The sequence below is a fragment of the Argopecten irradians genome, chromosome 6, assembly GCF_041381155.1.
Source record: "Argopecten irradians isolate NY chromosome 6, Ai_NY, whole genome shotgun sequence".
Taxonomy (NCBI): Eukaryota; Metazoa; Mollusca; class Bivalvia; order Pectinida; family Pectinidae; genus Argopecten; species Argopecten irradians.
In genome coordinates this window covers 40711733-40730826 of record NC_091139.1, presented here as the reverse complement: position 1 = coordinate 40730826, position 19094 = coordinate 40711733, and the positions used below count along the sequence as shown (strand labels likewise).

Genomic DNA, 19094 nt, shown 5'->3' with positions numbered 1-19094 from the left:
GTAGAATGCTGGGATGAAGGGCTACCAAGTTTGTTCAAATAAATGACCTTGACCTTCTTTCAAGGTCATAGGGGTCAAATAGGCTAAAATCTTTAAACGATTTCTTCTCAAGAACCAGAAGGCCTAGGGTACTGATATTGGGCCTGCAGGATGCATGGATGAAGGGCTACCAAGTCTGTTCAAATAAATGACCTATGACCTTCATTCAAGGTCACAGGGGTCAAATAGGCTAAAATCCTTTAAACAAGTTCTTGTGAATAACTAAGAGGCCTAGAGACCTGATATTAGGCCTGTCGCATGCTGGGATGAAGGGCTACCAATTTTGTTCAAATGAATGACCTTGATCTTCATTCAAGGTCATAGGGGTCAAATAGGCTAAAATCTTTAAACGACTATGTTGTATTGTACTATTAGTCAGATGACCGTTAAGGCCCATGGGCCTCTTGTTTTTATTTTTCAATATTATATAAATAATATTAGTTATTATAAAACTTTATCACACCTGTATATATAGTAGGATAATGTCTTGGGGCAGCTTCTGTTGTCTACAAATGGCTTGCTTTCTTACACGTCCACAGATCATTTGAAGATTTTCTCTTAAGTTAATCACTTTTAAAATGCTGTCATGGGCTAGATCAAACCTGAGATAAGCTTTCACTGTCTATCTGAATGAAAAATAAACTACATTGTACATTCAATAATGCAAAACAATAAAGACATTTATTACAGGTGGGCGTTACAGGCCCTTTAGGTCACTTGAAATGTTGTAAATGGCACAAAAATCAAATGAATTTATAATATAAAATATTAGTGGCTAGTTTTTATTTTTTTAAATTCTTTTTAAAATTAGTCTTTAGATATTGAGCTAGCTTGTATATCATTGCCAATAGACTATGTATATAGAATCTGTGTTTTCTGGTGCAAATTTTAAAGTTGCTGAGATCTTCTGACAACATTAGGCTGCTTACACACTCAAAGTTTGTAATTTCTTTGTGAATTATGATAAGTCATAGTAAACATCATATGGGGAAAACAAAAATAACGCATAGTATTCGTTTTACATGATCAGTGATATTAAAACCAATACTTAAACCATTGGTTTTACTATATATTAGCTATGCTGAAACTTATAGTTTTCCTCATAACTACAATACTTTGAATTCAAATTTAACTTGTAATCAGTAGAAAGATATAAAAAATTAAAAAAAAAAAAAAAAAAAGAACCACACCAAGAGAACACAGACCAGTAATTATAATTGGGCACTAATCATCAACCATTTATCGGTAGATAGTCTGTAAGCCTTGTAGATAGTTCCATATCCTGCTTTATAATATTTCAGCAACAACGTACCTCATCGCCTCCTGTTCCAACTCTGCGCAGCAAACTCGCAACATCAGATGGAGAACCGGTAAAAATTGTTTTAACTCTCTCAGTTCCAAACTTTTATTGACAAGCTTTTGTTAATATTATCTATTATTCATATCTCTTTCTTTTATAAATATTATTATTGTTTCAATAAGCATATACAATGTATACGGAGAAAACACTTTTGCTTAATTTCTAATTTGATAAGCGTTTTTTGTAAGATATTTTTGCTGCTTTTTATATGACAAGATAGTAAGTTTTTTTTGTTTTTTACAATATTTGACATTAGTTTTGACTTGTCTTTAACTATTGATACACTATATGTATGCCTTATAATACTGGTGTAATATCGCTCTGTATAGGAACCAGAAGTAGATATATCAACTTTAAAGGTCCCCCAAGTTCACCCTCCCAGTCGACCTGTTAGCCGGCAGGATTCCGATACCAGCACTGGCTATTACCGTGCAGAATCGGCCTATTTACCACCCAAAAATGGGCCCAATGTCAAACAACCCGCGGTAAACCCCACACACTCTCTCTTAGATTATACATATACATGTTGTCCCTTTATTCTCCATTTTTTCTGTCATGTTTGTATTTTTCTGTAATTCAGCCTTAGATACATGTTTTCACCTTTTGGGTATGCACAGAAACTTCTTGGGTCTGCATAAACATTTCAAAAATTGAAATTCTTCCCAATGATATCTAATTGCAATGTCCAATTATCATAATCATTTTCATATATTTTTTTTAAATTTTAAGTCTTATCTAGATCTGTGAAACCTAAATTATATCACTTTACTTTTAATTTCATCTGTTTTGACTGTTTACTGTATAACCACAGTATTTTAGCAGCATTGGAATGTACAATATAGCACTGCATGTTGGACAGCTGGCTGTGTACCTTGTATAGCCAGTACAGTATGCCTGTAGTCAGATATACAGATAACATACCACCATTAGTGTACCTAACTATAAGGTGACACAATGGGTTTGACAGAACAAGTGCATGGCATGCTATGGACTAACTAGTATTTTGTCCCTCAGAATATTACTGTTACATATATATGCATGATTTAAGTTTAGCTTTAATTTATTATACCCCCGCAAAAACAAGGTAAGGAGGGGTACACTGGAATCTGGTTGTCCGTCTGTCTGTCCGTCTGTTGTCTGTAGACACAACTTTGTCTGGCAAACTCCTCCTAAACTACTCAACAGATTTTGATAACATTTGGTACACATAGCCCAGACATAAAGGGGAGTTGAATAAACTATAAAGGGTTCTGCAATGTCCCCTATTACATGGTAATGGAGTTATTACTAATTAAAAGGACCCACTAGCCTGAGCGTGGGATATTAGTCTGCCACTCTGGAGACAGTTCTAGTTTATTTTTGTTTGATAATTTTTTCATTACAAAACTTTCTCTCGTAATCAATTTCAACATCATGACAGAAAAACATTGAGGACACAATTAACAATAAGGTTTTTGTGTCTCTTGTTTCACCAATTTTGAACATTAAAATGACTCTGTATATATAAGTCACCATGAGATTGTAAGTCAATTCATTAAATGGTACTATCACTTCAGAGACAGCAGAAATTTTACATCTATAACATCTGCACTGATTTTGAGTCTAGTAGTCACATTTAGCATTATTATGCCTTTATTAGATTTAGACAAATGCCATAGTAGACTATATGTCCTGTTTTTTTCTCATGCACACAGCATTATCAATGTTATGTTGGGCTATCATTGTGACATTTTCTGGGTGTATGTGGGGTCTCCCCATGAACGTGTTTACTGGTACTTATTTTAGTCCCAAATATTGAATGACAAATTTACTTAATTTACAAAAAAATTTGATTTATATATACAACCGTATCTTTAGTTCATTTGAGAGCAATTGCTCTTTGATGCATTCAGTTTATTATGCTTGGATTTATAATATGATTTAATTGTTGAGTTCATTCAAGCTCATAAAGCTTCATTTGTTTTGAAAAACTTCTCAGATAAAGATTGAAGTAGTATCAATACTTCAAGCTTCAAACTTCTGATAAGGACCTAGACTTCTTTGGACAACAAAAAGGGTGGGGTTTGAAGTGTATATTGGATCACCTTCTCTGTCTGTCATTAATCTCCGAATCTTGTCCAAACAAATCTTCATAAGCCTGTGATGAAACTACACAGGAATGAATTAAAGTTTGTTGCATGACCACAAAAGTTTTCAAAAACATCAGAGGTGATTTTGTTGTCATGGATTGCCATGGTTGCCAAATGAAATGTCATTATGAATGTAATATATGATTGACAAGCATGTTGTTGCTTTTGATGTATGCGTAAAATTTTCAGAAAATAGCAAATTAATGTTATTTTGTTGCCATTGTTTACAGTAACGGTTAGCTGGGGGGTATGAGTTAGCCATTGTTTACAGTAAAGCATAGGGTAGTGGGGGGAGGTATGAGTTAGCCATTGTTTACAGTAGAGGGGTAGCATGGGGTATGAGTTAGCCATTGTTTACAGTAAGGGTTAGCGGGGATATGAGTTAGCCATTGTTTACAGTAAGGGGGAGCGGGGGGGGGGGATGAGTTAGCCATTGTTTACAGTAGAGGGGTAGCGTGGGGTATGAGTTAGCCATTGTTTACAGTAGAGAGGTAGCGGGGGTATGAGTTAGCCATTGTTTACAGTAGAGGGGTAGCGGGGGGTATGAGTTAGCCATTGTTTACAGTAAGGGGGAGCTAAGGGGGAGCGGGAGGGGGGATATGAGTTAGCCATTGTTTACAGTAGAGGGGTAGCGGGAGGTATGAGTTAGCCATTGTTTACAGTAAGGGGTAGCGGGGGGTATGAGTTAGCCATTGTTTACAGTAGAGAGGTAGCAGGGGGTATGAGTTAGTCATTGTTTACAGTAGAGGGGTAGCGTGGGGTATGAGTTAGCCATTGTTTACAGTAGAGGGGTAGCGGGGGTAATGAGTTAGCCATTGTTTACAGTAGAGGGGTAGCGGGGGGTATGAGTTAGTCATTGTTTACAGTAGAGGGGTAGCGGGGGGTATGAGTTAGCCATTGTTTACAGTAGAGGGGTAGCGGGGGTAATGAGTTAGCCATTGTTTACAGTAAGGGGGAGCTAAGGGGGAGCGGGAGGGGGGGGGTATGAATTAGCCATTGTGGTACAGCTATAATTCTATACACCAAGCTTGATAGCTGACACCATTGCCTTAATGTCACCAGCTTCTATAGACACCAGTAGATATAGTACTAATCCCAAATTTACACAACACAGAAAGGCGAGGATGAGGTGGAGGCTAGAGGAGACTCGCCGCCTGTTCCAGCTCAACGATCACAGAGAGAAACCCAACCCAAACCCAAGGTAATTCAGAGGTCATCAAGTACAAGAGAGGTCAACAAGTACACTCCACATAGAGTCCTCACAGAAGTCATCAAGTACAATTTCCCCTGAATGCAGAAAGAGTTTACACTTTGACAACAGTCGGCAACAACTATAACACAACGACATGATGTATAACTACAGTTAAACTCATGGAATGATGCATAACTTATTTGAACAACAGTTCTCTGCATATTTACTGGCTTTGGATATTGAGGACGTCTTGAATAGCTTATAATGATTACTTAAGCACTGTTTATGTGTAGAAATAGATACATGATATATATTTGTGTAGTGTTTATCCCTCAACAAGACATGTTTATTTGTTAATGTTGGGACTCCAATGTCCTGTCATATGTTCTTCACTCAATGGAAAACAGAGAAATTAAGATATTCAGACTTTATAAGTAGATACCTCCTTCAGTAGTTCATTAACACGCTTTGTTTGCAGTAGAATGTACAGGTGACTGGTAGAGATGTAGCATGTCTTATATATAAAGTATTGGGTGTACAGATTACCCATGCATGTTTGGTATATTGTACCTGTATATATACCCTATAGAGCTTACCAATGCATGGCCCTCTACTAACACTGACCCTACACCTCACTATGGTACTAATTAAGGAAACTTTCTCACCAACAGGCACGACCCCCACCAGACCCTGTACAGAGAGCCAACAGTAAGTCTATCAAATACTACCAACAAACAAATAATCTTTGATTATAATCAGCTTTAAAAATTTAATCATATCTAAGGAAAAAAACATAATTAGTATGCAAGTTTTTTGACATTCCATATCAAATTTAAGGTCTATTTATAATAAATATTGATTGAATAAAAAATTATTTAAGATAACTTTGCTTAAACAATACTTAATGCTATATTTCATAAGGGAAGATAACTTCATAAGGGAAGATAACTTGAAAATAAATATGAGGAATAACAAGGACACACATACGTTATTGTTTTAATCTATCTATAGAAATTATTAGAATTACTTCTTTGCCCTGTAGAAACTATTGAACTACATTGTATTTGGACCTGAGTTGTCATTAAGAACAGTTGTCAAGGTGTCGAGTAACAATTAAAAATAATAAAAATACCTGAGTGTTATCATGCTATACCAAGGGAGATAAGTATTTTTACGAGGGGAGATAACACTATACCTATGATGATCGAGTTTATACTTTAAGGATGATCTATTCAGTAATGATGTGTGAATTATTCAATAGGTTCCGAGGTCCTGCGGGAGCTAGCTACCATGAGGCAGCAGTTGGAGAGTGAGAGGAAGAGAGTGGAAGGGGCTCTAAATAAACAAAAGGTACTGAGTTTACTGGAGATAAATCTGGAGTTTATACACAACACAATTCTGTGATTAATTATTATACATACTATACTGTATAGTTATGTTTTGCGAATTGACTTGAAAATTTTCTTTTAGTGAATCAATAAAATTTTATTGTGTGAAATGCAATTTTAACTATTTCTTGATATTTTATGGATCAAATTTTCGTAACCGGATAAGTGGTAGTTGCAAAATCACAAAAATGTCATGCTTTACAAGAATAAAAATAAAATATAGCTACATTGACAAAAAGATAGAATGATGCAGTTTATTTATAACCTGAATTTTTAATTCAGAATGAACCAGAGGTGTTTGATCCCAGACTTGTACAAAGACCTCAACCGTAAGTATAGCAAATCATGGCTTCAGGCCACAACTTCTCGTAACAATTTTAAATCAAAAACTGACTTAAGTCAAAATTGTTTCACACAAGTTGTATAAGGAGAAGAAAAAATCAAGTTTTGACTTAAGGATGTATTCTTCTGAGGTTTCAGTCCCGTTGAAGTCTTGTCTCGACATAGATCAAAGAAGTTATAAGATTTTCAAATAAGATTTATCAATATCTGTAGCAAGCTGCCAGTTGCAAATTTTGTCAAAAAATTACATTTCTATTTTTAGTAGATTTTTTATATGCAGATTTTAAGAAATGACCCATTTGGCGGCCATTTTGAAATTGTGTCTTTTTTCGCTTTAAGTAGAGCCACAGTTTTACCATTTTTTACTGAAATTGGTTTTACTTAAATCATCACTGCGACTGTATTTTTAGCTGTATCGAGCTAGTTTTTGCTGTAAATCTTTACTGGGTTCGTGGTTATTAAAATATTTAGCATTTATGTGTAAAATGATACACTTTTGTCACTTTATTTTTACATTTAATGGTAATTTGAGCACTTTTATTTTTTACTCTAAAATACTGAAAAATAACAAATATTCAAATGGGACAAAAAAAGTAAGCACACGGACCCGCCATTTTTCTGCCTGATTTAGAAAGAACAGCCCTTTCCATGTTAATATGCAAAATATTAACAAAAAATTAATACCAGAACTTTGTCTATAAAGGGTAAAATTTGGCAAAAATGGCTGGAAAAGGTGTATTTTGTAGCTCAAAATTAAGGGGTAGGGGTTGCATATGTTGTTATTCTGAGAAAAAATATTAGTCTTATTAATCAAAACTGGTATATTTTTAAAAAAGACTACTCGAAAATAAATTCTACAAACATTTATACATATCAAACAGCTCATTAGGAAATTATGGCTTTAATATCTTGTATATTTGGTCAAAACGGCAAAATTCCAATAAAATCCAACATTTTATCAACTAGGTATCTTTGAGTGACAATAGCTCAAAAACGAGCACACGGACATATGTATTTTCTTCCATTTTCTTTTATGGTATGAACTCCTATTTCCAAAAATCTATATGCGAAAAAAAGTTTAATACAAGAAAATTTTGACTTCTCAGAGGAGTACATCCTTAAGTCTGCACTTTTGTTTCAAGAAATCGGAGATAGGTTTCCATAGCCATATTATTATGAACTATAGTTATCTTATGTTTCCTGTTGATGATCACGATCATTTGTCTGAATTTATGAAACTTTGAAAGACCCCCATCCCTAAAACCTTATTAATAATTTGTGATTTTTTTCACTATTTTAGGAAAGAAGTTGATGTGTTTAAGAGAGCTACTGAGGGTAATGCCTCAGTTCCACAGCGGGTTTCAGACACGGCTAATCCAAAGAATATACAGGAGTTCCAGGATCTCAAATACAAAGGTAGGCTCATGTATACTGATCAGTAAAGATACAGAGTGTAGGTTCAGAATCAACTGGCTAAGGTATACAGAATACAGAGTGTAGACTCAGAAATAACTGGCCAAGATATACAGAGTGTAGGCTAAGAATCAACTGGCCAAGATATACAGAGTGTAGGCTGAGAATCAACTGGCCAATATATACAGAGTGTAGGCTCAGAATCAACTGGTCAAGATATACAGAGTGTAGGCTCAGAATCAACTGGCCAACATATACAGAGTGTAGGCTCAGAATCAACTGGCCAACATATACAGAGTGTAGGCTCAGAATCAACTGGCCAACATATACAGAGTGTAGGCTCAGAATCAACTGGCCAACATATACAGAGTGTAGGCTCAGAATCAACTGGCCAACATATACAGAGTGTAGGCTCAGAATCAACTGGCCAAGATATACAGAGTGTAGGCTCAGAATCAACTGGCCAAGATATACAGAGTGTAGGCTCAGAATCAACTGGTCAAGATATACAGAGTGTAGGCTCAGAATCAACTGGTCAAGATATACAGAGTGTAGGCTCAGAATCAACTGGCCAAGATATACAGAGTGTAGGCTCAGAATCAACTGGCCAAGATATACAGAGTGTAGGCTCAGAATCAACTGGCCAACATATACAGAGTGTAGGCTCAGAATCAACTGGCCAACATATACAGAGTGTAGGCTCAGAATCAACTGGCCAAGATATACAGAGTGTAGGCTCAGAATCAACTGGCCAACATATACAGAGTGTAGGCTCAGAATCAACTGGTCAACATGTACAGAGTGTAGGCTCAGAATCAACTGGCCTAGATATATAGAGTGTAGGCTCAGAATCATCTGGCCAACATATACAGAGTGTAGGCTCAGAATCAACTGCCCAAGATATAGAGTGTAGGCTCACATATACAGACCAGTAAAGAAATACAGAGTGTAGGCTCAGAATCAACTGGCCAAGATATACAGAGTGTAGGCTCAGAATCAACTGGCCTAGATATACAGAGTGTAGGCTCAGAATCAACTGGCCTAGATATACAGAGTGTAGGCTCAGAATCAATTGGCCAAGGTATACAAAGTGTAGGCTCAGACTCAACTGGCCAAGATATACAAAGTGTAGGCTCAGAATCAACTGGCCAAGATATACAGAGTGTAGGCTCAGAATCAACTGGCCAACATATACAGAGTGTAGGCTCAGAATCAATTGGCCAAGATATACAGAGTGTAGGCTCAGACTCAACTGGCCAAGATATACAGAGTGTAGGCTCAGACTCAATGGGCCAAGATATACAGAGTGTAGGCTCAGAATCAACTGGCCAACATATACAGAGTGTAGGCTCAGAATCATCTGGCCAAGATATACAGAGTATAGGCTCAGAATCAACTGGCCAAGATATACAGAGTGTAGGCTCAGAATCAATTGGCCTAGATATACAGAGTGTAGGCTCAGAATCAACTGGCCAACATATACAGAGTGTAGGCTCAGAATCAACTGGCCTAGATATACAGTGTGTATTCTCAGAATGAACTGCCCAAGATATAGAGTGTAGGCTCACATATACAGACCAGTAAAGATATACAGAGTGTAGGCTCAGAATCAACTGGCTTAGATATACAGAGTGTAGGCTCAGAATCAACTGGCCAAGATATACAGAGTGTAGGCTCAGAATCAACTGGCCTAGATATACAGAGTGTAGGCTCAGAATCAACTGGCCTAGATATACAGAGTGTAGGCTCAGACTTAACTGGCCAAGATATACAGAGTGTAGGCTCAGACTCAATGGGCCAAGATATACAGAGTGTAGGCTCAGAATCAACTAGCCTAGATATACAGAGTGTAGGCTCAGAATCAATTGGCCAAGGTATACAGAGTGTAGGCTCAGAATCAACTGGCCTAGATATACAGAGTGTAGGCTCAGAATCAACTGGCCAAGATATACAGAGTGTAGGCTCAGAATCAACTGGCCAAGATATACAGAGTGTAGGCTCAGAATCAACTGGCCAACATATACAGAGTGTAGGCTCAGAATCAACTGGCCTAGATATATAGAGTGTAGGCTCAGAATCATCTGGCCAACATATACAGAGTGTAGGCTCAGAATCAACTGCCCAAGATATAGAGTGTAGGCTCACATATACAGACCAGTAAAGAAATACAGAGTGTAGGCTCAGAATCAACTGGCCAAGATATACAGAGTGTAGGCTCAGAATCAACTGGCCTAGATATACAGAGTGTAGGCTCAGAATCAACTGGCCTAGATATACAGAGTGTAGGCTCAGAATCAATTGGCCAAGGTATACAAAGTGTAGGCTCAGACTCAACTGGCCAAGATATACAAAGTGTAGGCTCAGAATCAACTGGCCAAGATATACAGAGTGTAGGCTCAGAATCAACTGGCCAACATATACAGAGTGTAGGCTCAGAATCAATTGGCCAAGATATACAGAGTGTAGGCTCAGACTCAACTGGCCAAGATATACAGAGTGTAGGCTCAGACTCAATGGGCCAAGATATACAGAGTGTAGGCTCAGAATCAACTGGCCAACATATACAGAGTGTAGGCTCAGAATCATCTGGCCAAGATATACAGAGTATAGGCTCAGAATCAACTGGCCAAGATATACAGAGTGTAGGCTCAGAATCAATTGGCCTAGATATACAGAGTGTAGGCTCAGAATCAACTGGCCAACATATACAGAGTGTAGGCTCAGAATCAACTGGCCTAGATATACAGTGTGTATTCTCAGAATGAACTGCCCAAGATATAGAGTGTAGGCTCACATATACAGACCAGTAAAGATATACAGAGTGTAGGCTCAGAATCAACTGGCTTAGATATACAGAGTGTAGGCTCAGAATCAACTGGCCAAGATATACAGAGTGTAGGCTCAGAATCAACTGGCCTAGATATACAGAGTGTAGGCTCAGAATCAACTGGCCTAGATATACAGAGTGTAGGCTCAGACTTAACTGGCCAAGATATACAGAGTGTAGGCTCAGACTCAATGGGCCAAGATATACAGAGTGTAGGCTCAGAATCAACTAGCCTAGATATACAGAGTGTAGGCTCAGAATCAATTGGCCAAGGTATACAGAGTGTAGGCTCAGAATCAACTGGCCTAGATATACAGAGTGTAGGCTCAGAATCAACTGGCCTAGATATACAGAGTGTAGGCTCAGAATCAATTGGCCAAGGTATACAGAGTGTAGGCTCAGAATCAACTGGCCTAGATATACAGAGTGTAGGCTCAGAATCAACTGGCCAAGATATACAGAGTGTAGGCTCAGAATCAACTGGCCTAGATATACAGAGTGTAGGCTCAGAATCAACTGGCCAAGATATACAGAGTGTAGGCTCAGAATCAACTGGCCTAGATATAAAGAGTGTAGGCTCAGAATCAGCTGGCCAGTATGTACAGGGTGTATTCTCAGAATCAATTGGCCAAGATATACAGAGTGTAGGCACAGAATCAACTAGCCTAGATATACAGAGTGTAGGCTCGGAATCAACTGTATTATCAGATTTAGCTATTAGACCATGAATATGAGTCATGTCATTATCTTCAGAGGTTGTTATTATCAGCTATAGATTCAGATTTAGATTTGAGTTTGGAGTTTGTCTGTACAATGTATATAGATTGTAGAGCTATAGAGAGTGACCAATAGGTATGAAGTTTGTGTATATATAACTGTTGTGTTATAAGCAGAGGTGTATAGGTATGAGATTTGGTTATTACAGCCCCTGAGGAGCCAACAGCAGCCCCAGCGGGTAGGTGGCGACTCCTATACTGACCATTTGGAGTTTACTTTGGGGTTATTGTTATAGATAAAATGTGGTTTATTTGGTTTTTATAACATTTTTCCATGTTTGTACTAGACTAGTGTTTGATTTGATAACATTTACATTTCCTTGCTCAGATTTTTATACCCATACCATGAAATGGGAAAAGGGAGGCATATATTGTTACCTATGTCTGTCCTTTCCCATCTCGCTGTGAGATATAGATGGAGGCAGGGGCATTTATGTCTCGCAGGCAATACCTAGTTGTTTTTTTAGCCCACCATCATCAGATGGTGGGCTATTCAAATCGCCCTGCGTCCGTGGTCCGTCGTCCGTCGTCCGTCCGTAAACAATGCTTGTTATCACTATTTCTAAAAAACTTCTGCAGGGATTTTGTTCAAACTTCATATGGAGGTTACCCTTGGTCCCTAGTTGTGCCATACAGATTCTGAGGCTGATCGGAAAAACAAGATGGCCGCCAGGCAGCCATCTTTGATTTTGGCAATTGAAGTTTGTTATCGATATTTCTTGAGAACTACTGAAGGGATTTTGTTCAAACTTCACATGGAGGTTACCCTTGGTCCCTAGTTGTGCCATACAGATTCTGAGGCTGATCGGAAAAACAAGATGGCTGCCAGGCAGCCATCTTTGATTTTGGCAGTTGAAGTTTGTTATCAATATTTCTTGAGAACTACTGAAGGAATTTTGTTCAAACTTCACATGGAGGTTACCCTTGGTCCCTATTTGTGCCATACAGATTTTGAGACTGATAGAAAAAACAAGATGGCCGCCAGGCAGCCATCTTTGATTTTGGCAGTTGAAGTTTGTTATCAATATTTCTTGAGAACTACTGAAGGAATTTTGTTCAAACTTCACATGGAGGTTACCCTTGGTCCCTATTTGTGCCATACAGATTTTGAGGCTGATAGGAAAAACAAGATGGCCGCCAGGCAGCCATCTTGGATTTTGGCAGTTGAAGTTTGTTATCAATATTTCTTGAGAACTACTGAAGGAATTTTGTTCACTTCACATGGAGGTTACCCTTGGTCCCTATTTGTGCCATACAGATTTTGAGGCTGATAGGAAAAACAAGATGGCCGCCAGGCGGCCATCTTGGATTTTGATAGTTAAGGTTCGATATCCCCATTTCTCAAAAAGTGCTGAAGGGATCTTTCTCAAATTTAATATGTAGGTTCCCCTAGGGCCCTTGTTGTGCATATTGCATTTTTGGACCGATCGGTGAACAAGATGGCCGCCAGGCCGCCATCTTGGATTTCAATAGTTAAAGTTTGTTATGGCTATTTCTCAGATAGTACTGAAGGGATCTGTCTCAAATTTCATATGTAGGTTCCCCTAGGGACCTAGTTGTGCATATTGCATTTTGGGACCGATCAGTTAACAAGATGGCCGCCAGGCAGCCATCTTGGATTTTGTTATTCAAAGTTTGTTATCGCTATTTCTCAGAAAGTACTGAAGGGATCTGTCTCAAAATTCATATGTAGGTTCCCCTAGGGCCCTTGTTGTGCATATTGTGATTTGGGACCGATCGGTCAACAAAATTACTGCCAGGCAGCCATCTTGGATTTTTATATTCAAAGTTTGTTATCGCTATTTCTCAGAAAGTATTGAATGGATCTTTCTCAAATTTCACATGTAGGTTTCCCTAGGGCCCTAGTTGTGCATATTGTGATTTGGGACCGATTGATCAACAAGATGGCCGCCAAGGAGTCATCTTGGATTTTGATAGTTGAAGTTTGTTACCGCTATTTCTCAAAAGGTACTGAAGCGATCTGTCTCAAATTTTATATGTAGTATGTTTGAAAAAGTTTAAAAAGTAGAGAAAAGATCCATCTTTCCTTTGTCAGATATAGATCATTCTTTGGTGGGCGCCAAGATCCCTCTGGGATCTCTTGTTTCTTTAAATGTTTGTTGTATAATCAGTGATTGTGCTGGAGTGAGATCATTGTATTACTTTGAAGGACTATGTATAATATATTATAAAGGACTATGTATGTTTTGCGCCCTTTTTGGCCCCCAAATCCATGAAATTTCCAAAACTGTTATTTAGTGATTAATTTGTTGTATTTTAAATATTTAGTACATCTCAGATTCAACTATAATGACAATTTTAGTAACTTTTTGCTGCATTTTGTTTATGAAACTATAGAGCGCATCGTTGAACAAACATAATATTTACTGAAAATATGTATGCTCTTCCAATACATCTTTAGGAGAAATATAAGGTTTTTTAAGGATGCGCTCTATGGTTTCTAAAACGATGCACTAAATACAAATGTATGTCAAATCAAATTACTTATTAATAAATACTAAATAACAGTTTTGAAAATTTGACGGATTTAGGGGCCAAAAAGGGCCAAAACCATATATAGTCCTTTACCATTACAATACAGAAATTTACTGTCGTTTACATGTATCTGTGATAATTTAAGACGACAACAACAATGTGAGGTCAATGTTTGCATCGGTGCCAATAGAAGCAATTATGAATCCTTATGAGTTAGAGATAGCCTATTGAATCATGGCTGAGTGCAATGAAAACCGAAAAATATATTTTAGGAATTCATTTTCTATAAAATTTAATAGCCCAAACATACGCAAGTTTACTACATGATACAATTGCTATGGTTTTTTTCTGTTTGCAATTACATTGTCTGTTTGCTGTGCCCTAATCCCAGTAATAGTACCCTATTAGTAGAGAGGATATGTGTGTATATATTTTACCTGTTGAATGTTATAGAATGAATATAAGGTAGATCTTTATGTGGTATACCTGTTTGTTTAACAAATGTTTTGTTAAACATGATGCTATAACCTAGCATATATTAATAAAAAAAATAAGGAAATACACAAAGATTTTCCAAACTTTCAAAATTGTCGTCATAAGGTTTATTCTGAGGACTTCAGATCTAACTCTATTTCTAACTTTACATTAAACTTCTAAATCATCAGAGGAAGAGTGATGTATTTGTTGGCTTGCCATTTCAGCCCCAACATCAGAAGCCAGTGCTGGTAGGTCACAATGTTTAGTGGACAGAGTTGTCTTTTATTTAAAAACCTATTTTTGTTTGAGTGAAATAAGTGTTGTCTTTGGATTTTTGTATCATGATTGATTGTCATAATGAGTGATTAATATACAGAAAATCATACATTTTAATATATAAAGATGTCATTGATAAGTACATTGTATAATAGATGTAAAGTCTATTATATTATTGTATCAATCACTACATCAGACACTGTAGACTTATTTGACCCAATAGGCCACTTTCTCTTACTGATACTCCTTTTTGAGGCCTGAAGTTGTTTTTTACAGAAGATTATAGCTATAAAAAGTCTGCAATGTAGGCTGAAGATATTTATTCATAACAGTTTTTTTATTTCATTTTTTTATAAACTAAATTGTTGATAATACAATTATTATGTGACAAGTTATGCTTAAACTTGGTCCCATCAAGCACCCCTCAATTTTCTCATTAAGCCCCCTTGGCATTTATTGGGTTGAATATGTTATTACATTTTTTTTCGTGCGATTTTGATTAGAGTCTTTATGTAGAATATTGCCCTTTGTTTCCAGAGTCCAAAGCTGCACCACCTGGTATGACCTTTTGTCTTAGTGTCCATGTCTCGTCAGATCTGTTAATTAATGATAAGATGTACCTCGCTAATATGATAGTGTGTGTCTGTTGTATATATTTTCATGTTAGCTAGTTACCGTCTACCTCAGAGATCATGATACCGTTTTAGAAAGAAATTTTTGCTTAGCCAATCAAAAATGACTCAATTTTTTGTAACATCATCTGTGATAAGCTAGGTATATAGACTTGGGCTGTGTACTATGTATACTTACCAACTTCAAAATATGTGTAGAAACAAAAGAAAAGTGTCAGTGTGTCCGGTACACTCTGTGTTAATGTTAAATACAGTCTCTATTGCTCAGTTAGTAGAACCCTTGGTTTATCATGCCCGAGGCCTGGGTTCGATTCCTGGTCGGGACACTTGACAGGAATGATTTCTTTTACAACTGTACATATGATCTTGCATTTGAGCCAGACATTTTGACTTTTTAATTGTTATATTGTTACACAGGTACTTCCAACCATTTTGTTTACCAATCTTTGATTGTTGATTATTCTATATTATTCCCTTTAGAATTTCATGATTCAACATTTGTTATAACTGTATAATGAAAGAGAGTTTAGCTAAGTTATACAATAAATATTTTTATGCTTACCAAGTAATTTACAGTTTTTACCTCTTATATTGATGTTGTCTTTTTAGAAATAGGATTGTTTTTCTTATATTTTATTTGTTAGACATCTAGAATGTACTTTCCAATGTCAACATATGTTGTTTTAGACAAAGCTTCCCATTATTTGTAATTTCAAAAAGACACTTGCTGGCATGGGCTGACCAAAACAATTGATGCATTCTTGATGTGTGGTTTGATAAAGGAAAAAAAGTCATTGAAATAGTTCATTTCCTAGATCATACTCGTAATTCTGTGATGTATTTTCTTTGATTTATGAGATTCTTGTAATTATGCATTTGTAATTATTTCAAAGTTTATAAAGTGCTGATTTGGATGCTGCCAATCCCTTCACACAATTGATATTTGATTTTCATGATTTTAACATTCCTTAGAGGCAGAAACTTTTACTGTTGAATTGTATTAATTATCAGAGGAGGATCATAACATCAAAGTTTGAATTGAATTGGTGTATTTGATCCAATAGCACCCCCCCTCCCTATAAACGCCCCTCTCCATCATGTTCACTTACCTGGATTTTAAATATTTATCAAATGCAGCCTGAATATATGACTACCATATACATGTATTTTCCCTCTTGCATTCTATGTAAACTGATTTGTGTCTGACATTAAACAATAATGTGGTCCCATTAAGGTCCCTGGGTGTTTATTGGGTCAAGTACTCTATGTAGCCTTTTTGAAGTTGGTGAAGTTTGCTTAACACAAGTTTTAATTGGTTTCATAGAATTTTTTATTTAAACATTAAATATCAAATCATCTTTTCTTCAACATTATATTACATGTAGATAATCTGTTTACTTAAACTATACATATTTTGTATCTATTTTCCTTTATAAAGATACTTATTATCATGGAGAATTTGTGGAATGTCATCATCATCCTAATTGCAATTGTACAGGTGAACTTACCTGTAGTTTCATTGTACTATAGTGCAGCATATATGTGTATGAAATCCAATCATATTGTTTAAAAAAAGTGTTTGCTGTTTATACTCAGGTGTGACTTATAATTCAGAAAATAGAGTAACTGATTATCAATGTGTAATGTATTAATCACTTAACCTTGTTCATTGTTCCAGGTGATACAGAGTCAAGGCGAGCATTTAGAAGTATGTTCCCTGAACAGCCTTACACCAACACAACCCTGGAGTCACAGCAGGACGCCATGCTACGACAGCAAAACGAACAGATACGCACACTCAAAGACAGGAGTAAGTCCCACTCATATCTGGTCAATGAAGTCTGACTATATACAGACACTAAAAGAAACTATATATATACAGTCACTTAAAGACAGAAGTGGGCCCCACTCATATCTGGTCAATAAAGTCTGACTATATACAGACACTAAAAGAAACTATAATAAAGTCTGACTATATACAGACACTAAAAGAAACTATATATATACAGACACTCAAAGACAGAAGTGGGCCCCACTCATACCTGGTCAATAAAGTCTGACTATATACTGACACTAAAAGAAACTAGATATATACAGACACTCAAAGACAGGAGTAATTTAAATCAAATTCATATCTGGTTAATAAAATCTGGACTGTATACAGACGCTCAAAGACAGGAGTAATTGTCCCATTCATATCTGGTAATTAAAGTCTAAACTATATACAGACACTCACTTTAGGTCAAATTCATACCTGGTTAATAAAATCTTAACAGACACTCAAAGACAGGAGTAAGATCCATTTATTTCTGGTGAATAAAGTCTTAACTTTATACACTCACTCAAAACCATTCATATCTGGTTAATAAAGTCTATATGACTGTGTAATTTTATCATCAATCTTATTGTAATTATGAACTAGTATATATATCAGTTTCAGACAAAAGTTTTCATAATGTATTAAAACAAATAAATTCAAGCTCAGACTCCACTGATTTTCTTAAAGACAATTAATATTATATTGTAAGACTGTAATTGCATGTGGATCTTTATTTTCTTAATTTTCTTTTTTCTCTAAACAGATCACGCATTTCCTTTTCACTTGAACTTTATTTGGTTTCTTGGTTGCTCAACCATATTTAGGATTTTGAAAGCTACATAGAGTGCAGGATTTCAGAATTTTATCTTTTTTTATTCATTTCATTTCTACCAAGAGAAAAAAATCATTCTGAGCAGCAACATTTATCAGATACCAAGAATATATATTATTTCTTTCTCTGATCTAGACATTTATTTCTCCAATTAGCTTTTTCTTTAGTTATTACTTTCATTAGCCTTCCTAGACATCATATGATATATGGTGGTTTATGCACTTTCAGTACTTGTTCTTTTCTCAAAATGTTTCAATCTTTTGTTAATTTTATTACTGAGGGAAATGTTGATCGTATTTATGATCTGTCATTATACATTGCATGGTTTAAGATGTTTACAAGAAATTGATTACATTGATACAATGAATTAATTAGTTTAGAGTCACTGGAAGCAACTTAGATATTGACATGAAAATGTTTAACTTTACAAAGTGATGCGAGCTGGAATATTGTCAAGGGAGAAAACTCATGTAATACATAATCCACAAGGTTCGTACGCTGATGCTAGGTATACTGGTATTAAAGAGAAGTTGGTGCCATAACGCTAGATATATTAGTAATAAATCCAGATATACTGTACGTTCAGTACAGCATTGCTAGTAATAAAGGTAACGATGAGAGTGAAAGAAGATTGCTAGCCTAAGGGTAGTAACAGTGTGGCAGTGTGCTATCTGCTAGACAGACTTGGGTGGTAGTGACATAAGGACATTTGGAACTCTTGGATACTCTAGAGTATTCATTTGAGCTACCTGATCGATGGCTATTGACCCGGCCAGATTCTTAAGCATTCATCCCACTTTAACCAAGAGTTTGGCACCAACTGTATACCGAGTGAATAAATTGAGGCAAGATAGAGTTCAGATCAGGATCTCTGACCTCCAAACATCCAAATGTAACCTTTAGGCCAACATTGATCACTTCAATCAGCCTGATTCAATTCCTCTACAATAAAATTAAAAATTATTTATCAGCACAGTTCAACAGACTCTTTTGTGTAAGTGGTGTAACATCTTTTATCTATATCTATACAATTGTGTGACTTTGTGCAGTAGTTATAAACCAATTTAGCTGTAAAAATTACAACTTTTATATAGTT

General features: G+C 36.2%; 1 protein-coding gene across 7 annotated transcripts in view; it reads left to right on the top strand.

Annotated features, from left to right (window-relative positions):
- The window catches only part of LOC138325890 (centrosome and spindle pole-associated protein 1-like), a 108763-nt gene that overhangs the window by 84092 nt on the left and 5577 nt on the right, over positions 1 to 19094 (top strand). For all 7 annotated transcript variants that reach the window (XM_069271887.1, XM_069271884.1, XM_069271885.1 and 4 more), the window contains 10 exons: positions 1341 to 1409; positions 4643 to 4729; positions 5392 to 5428; positions 5982 to 6070; positions 6391 to 6437; positions 7751 to 7866; positions 11616 to 11645; positions 14664 to 14687; positions 15253 to 15273; positions 17026 to 17157. In XM_069271887.1, coding sequence (XP_069127988.1) covers positions 1341 to 1409; positions 4643 to 4729; positions 5392 to 5428; positions 5982 to 6070; positions 6391 to 6437; positions 7751 to 7866; positions 11616 to 11645; positions 14664 to 14687; positions 15253 to 15273; positions 17026 to 17157 — 652 coding nt within the window. The remainder of the gene's footprint in view (positions 1 to 1340; positions 1410 to 4642; positions 4730 to 5391; positions 5429 to 5981; positions 6071 to 6390; positions 6438 to 7750; positions 7867 to 11615; positions 11646 to 14663; positions 14688 to 15252; positions 15274 to 17025; positions 17158 to 19094) is intronic.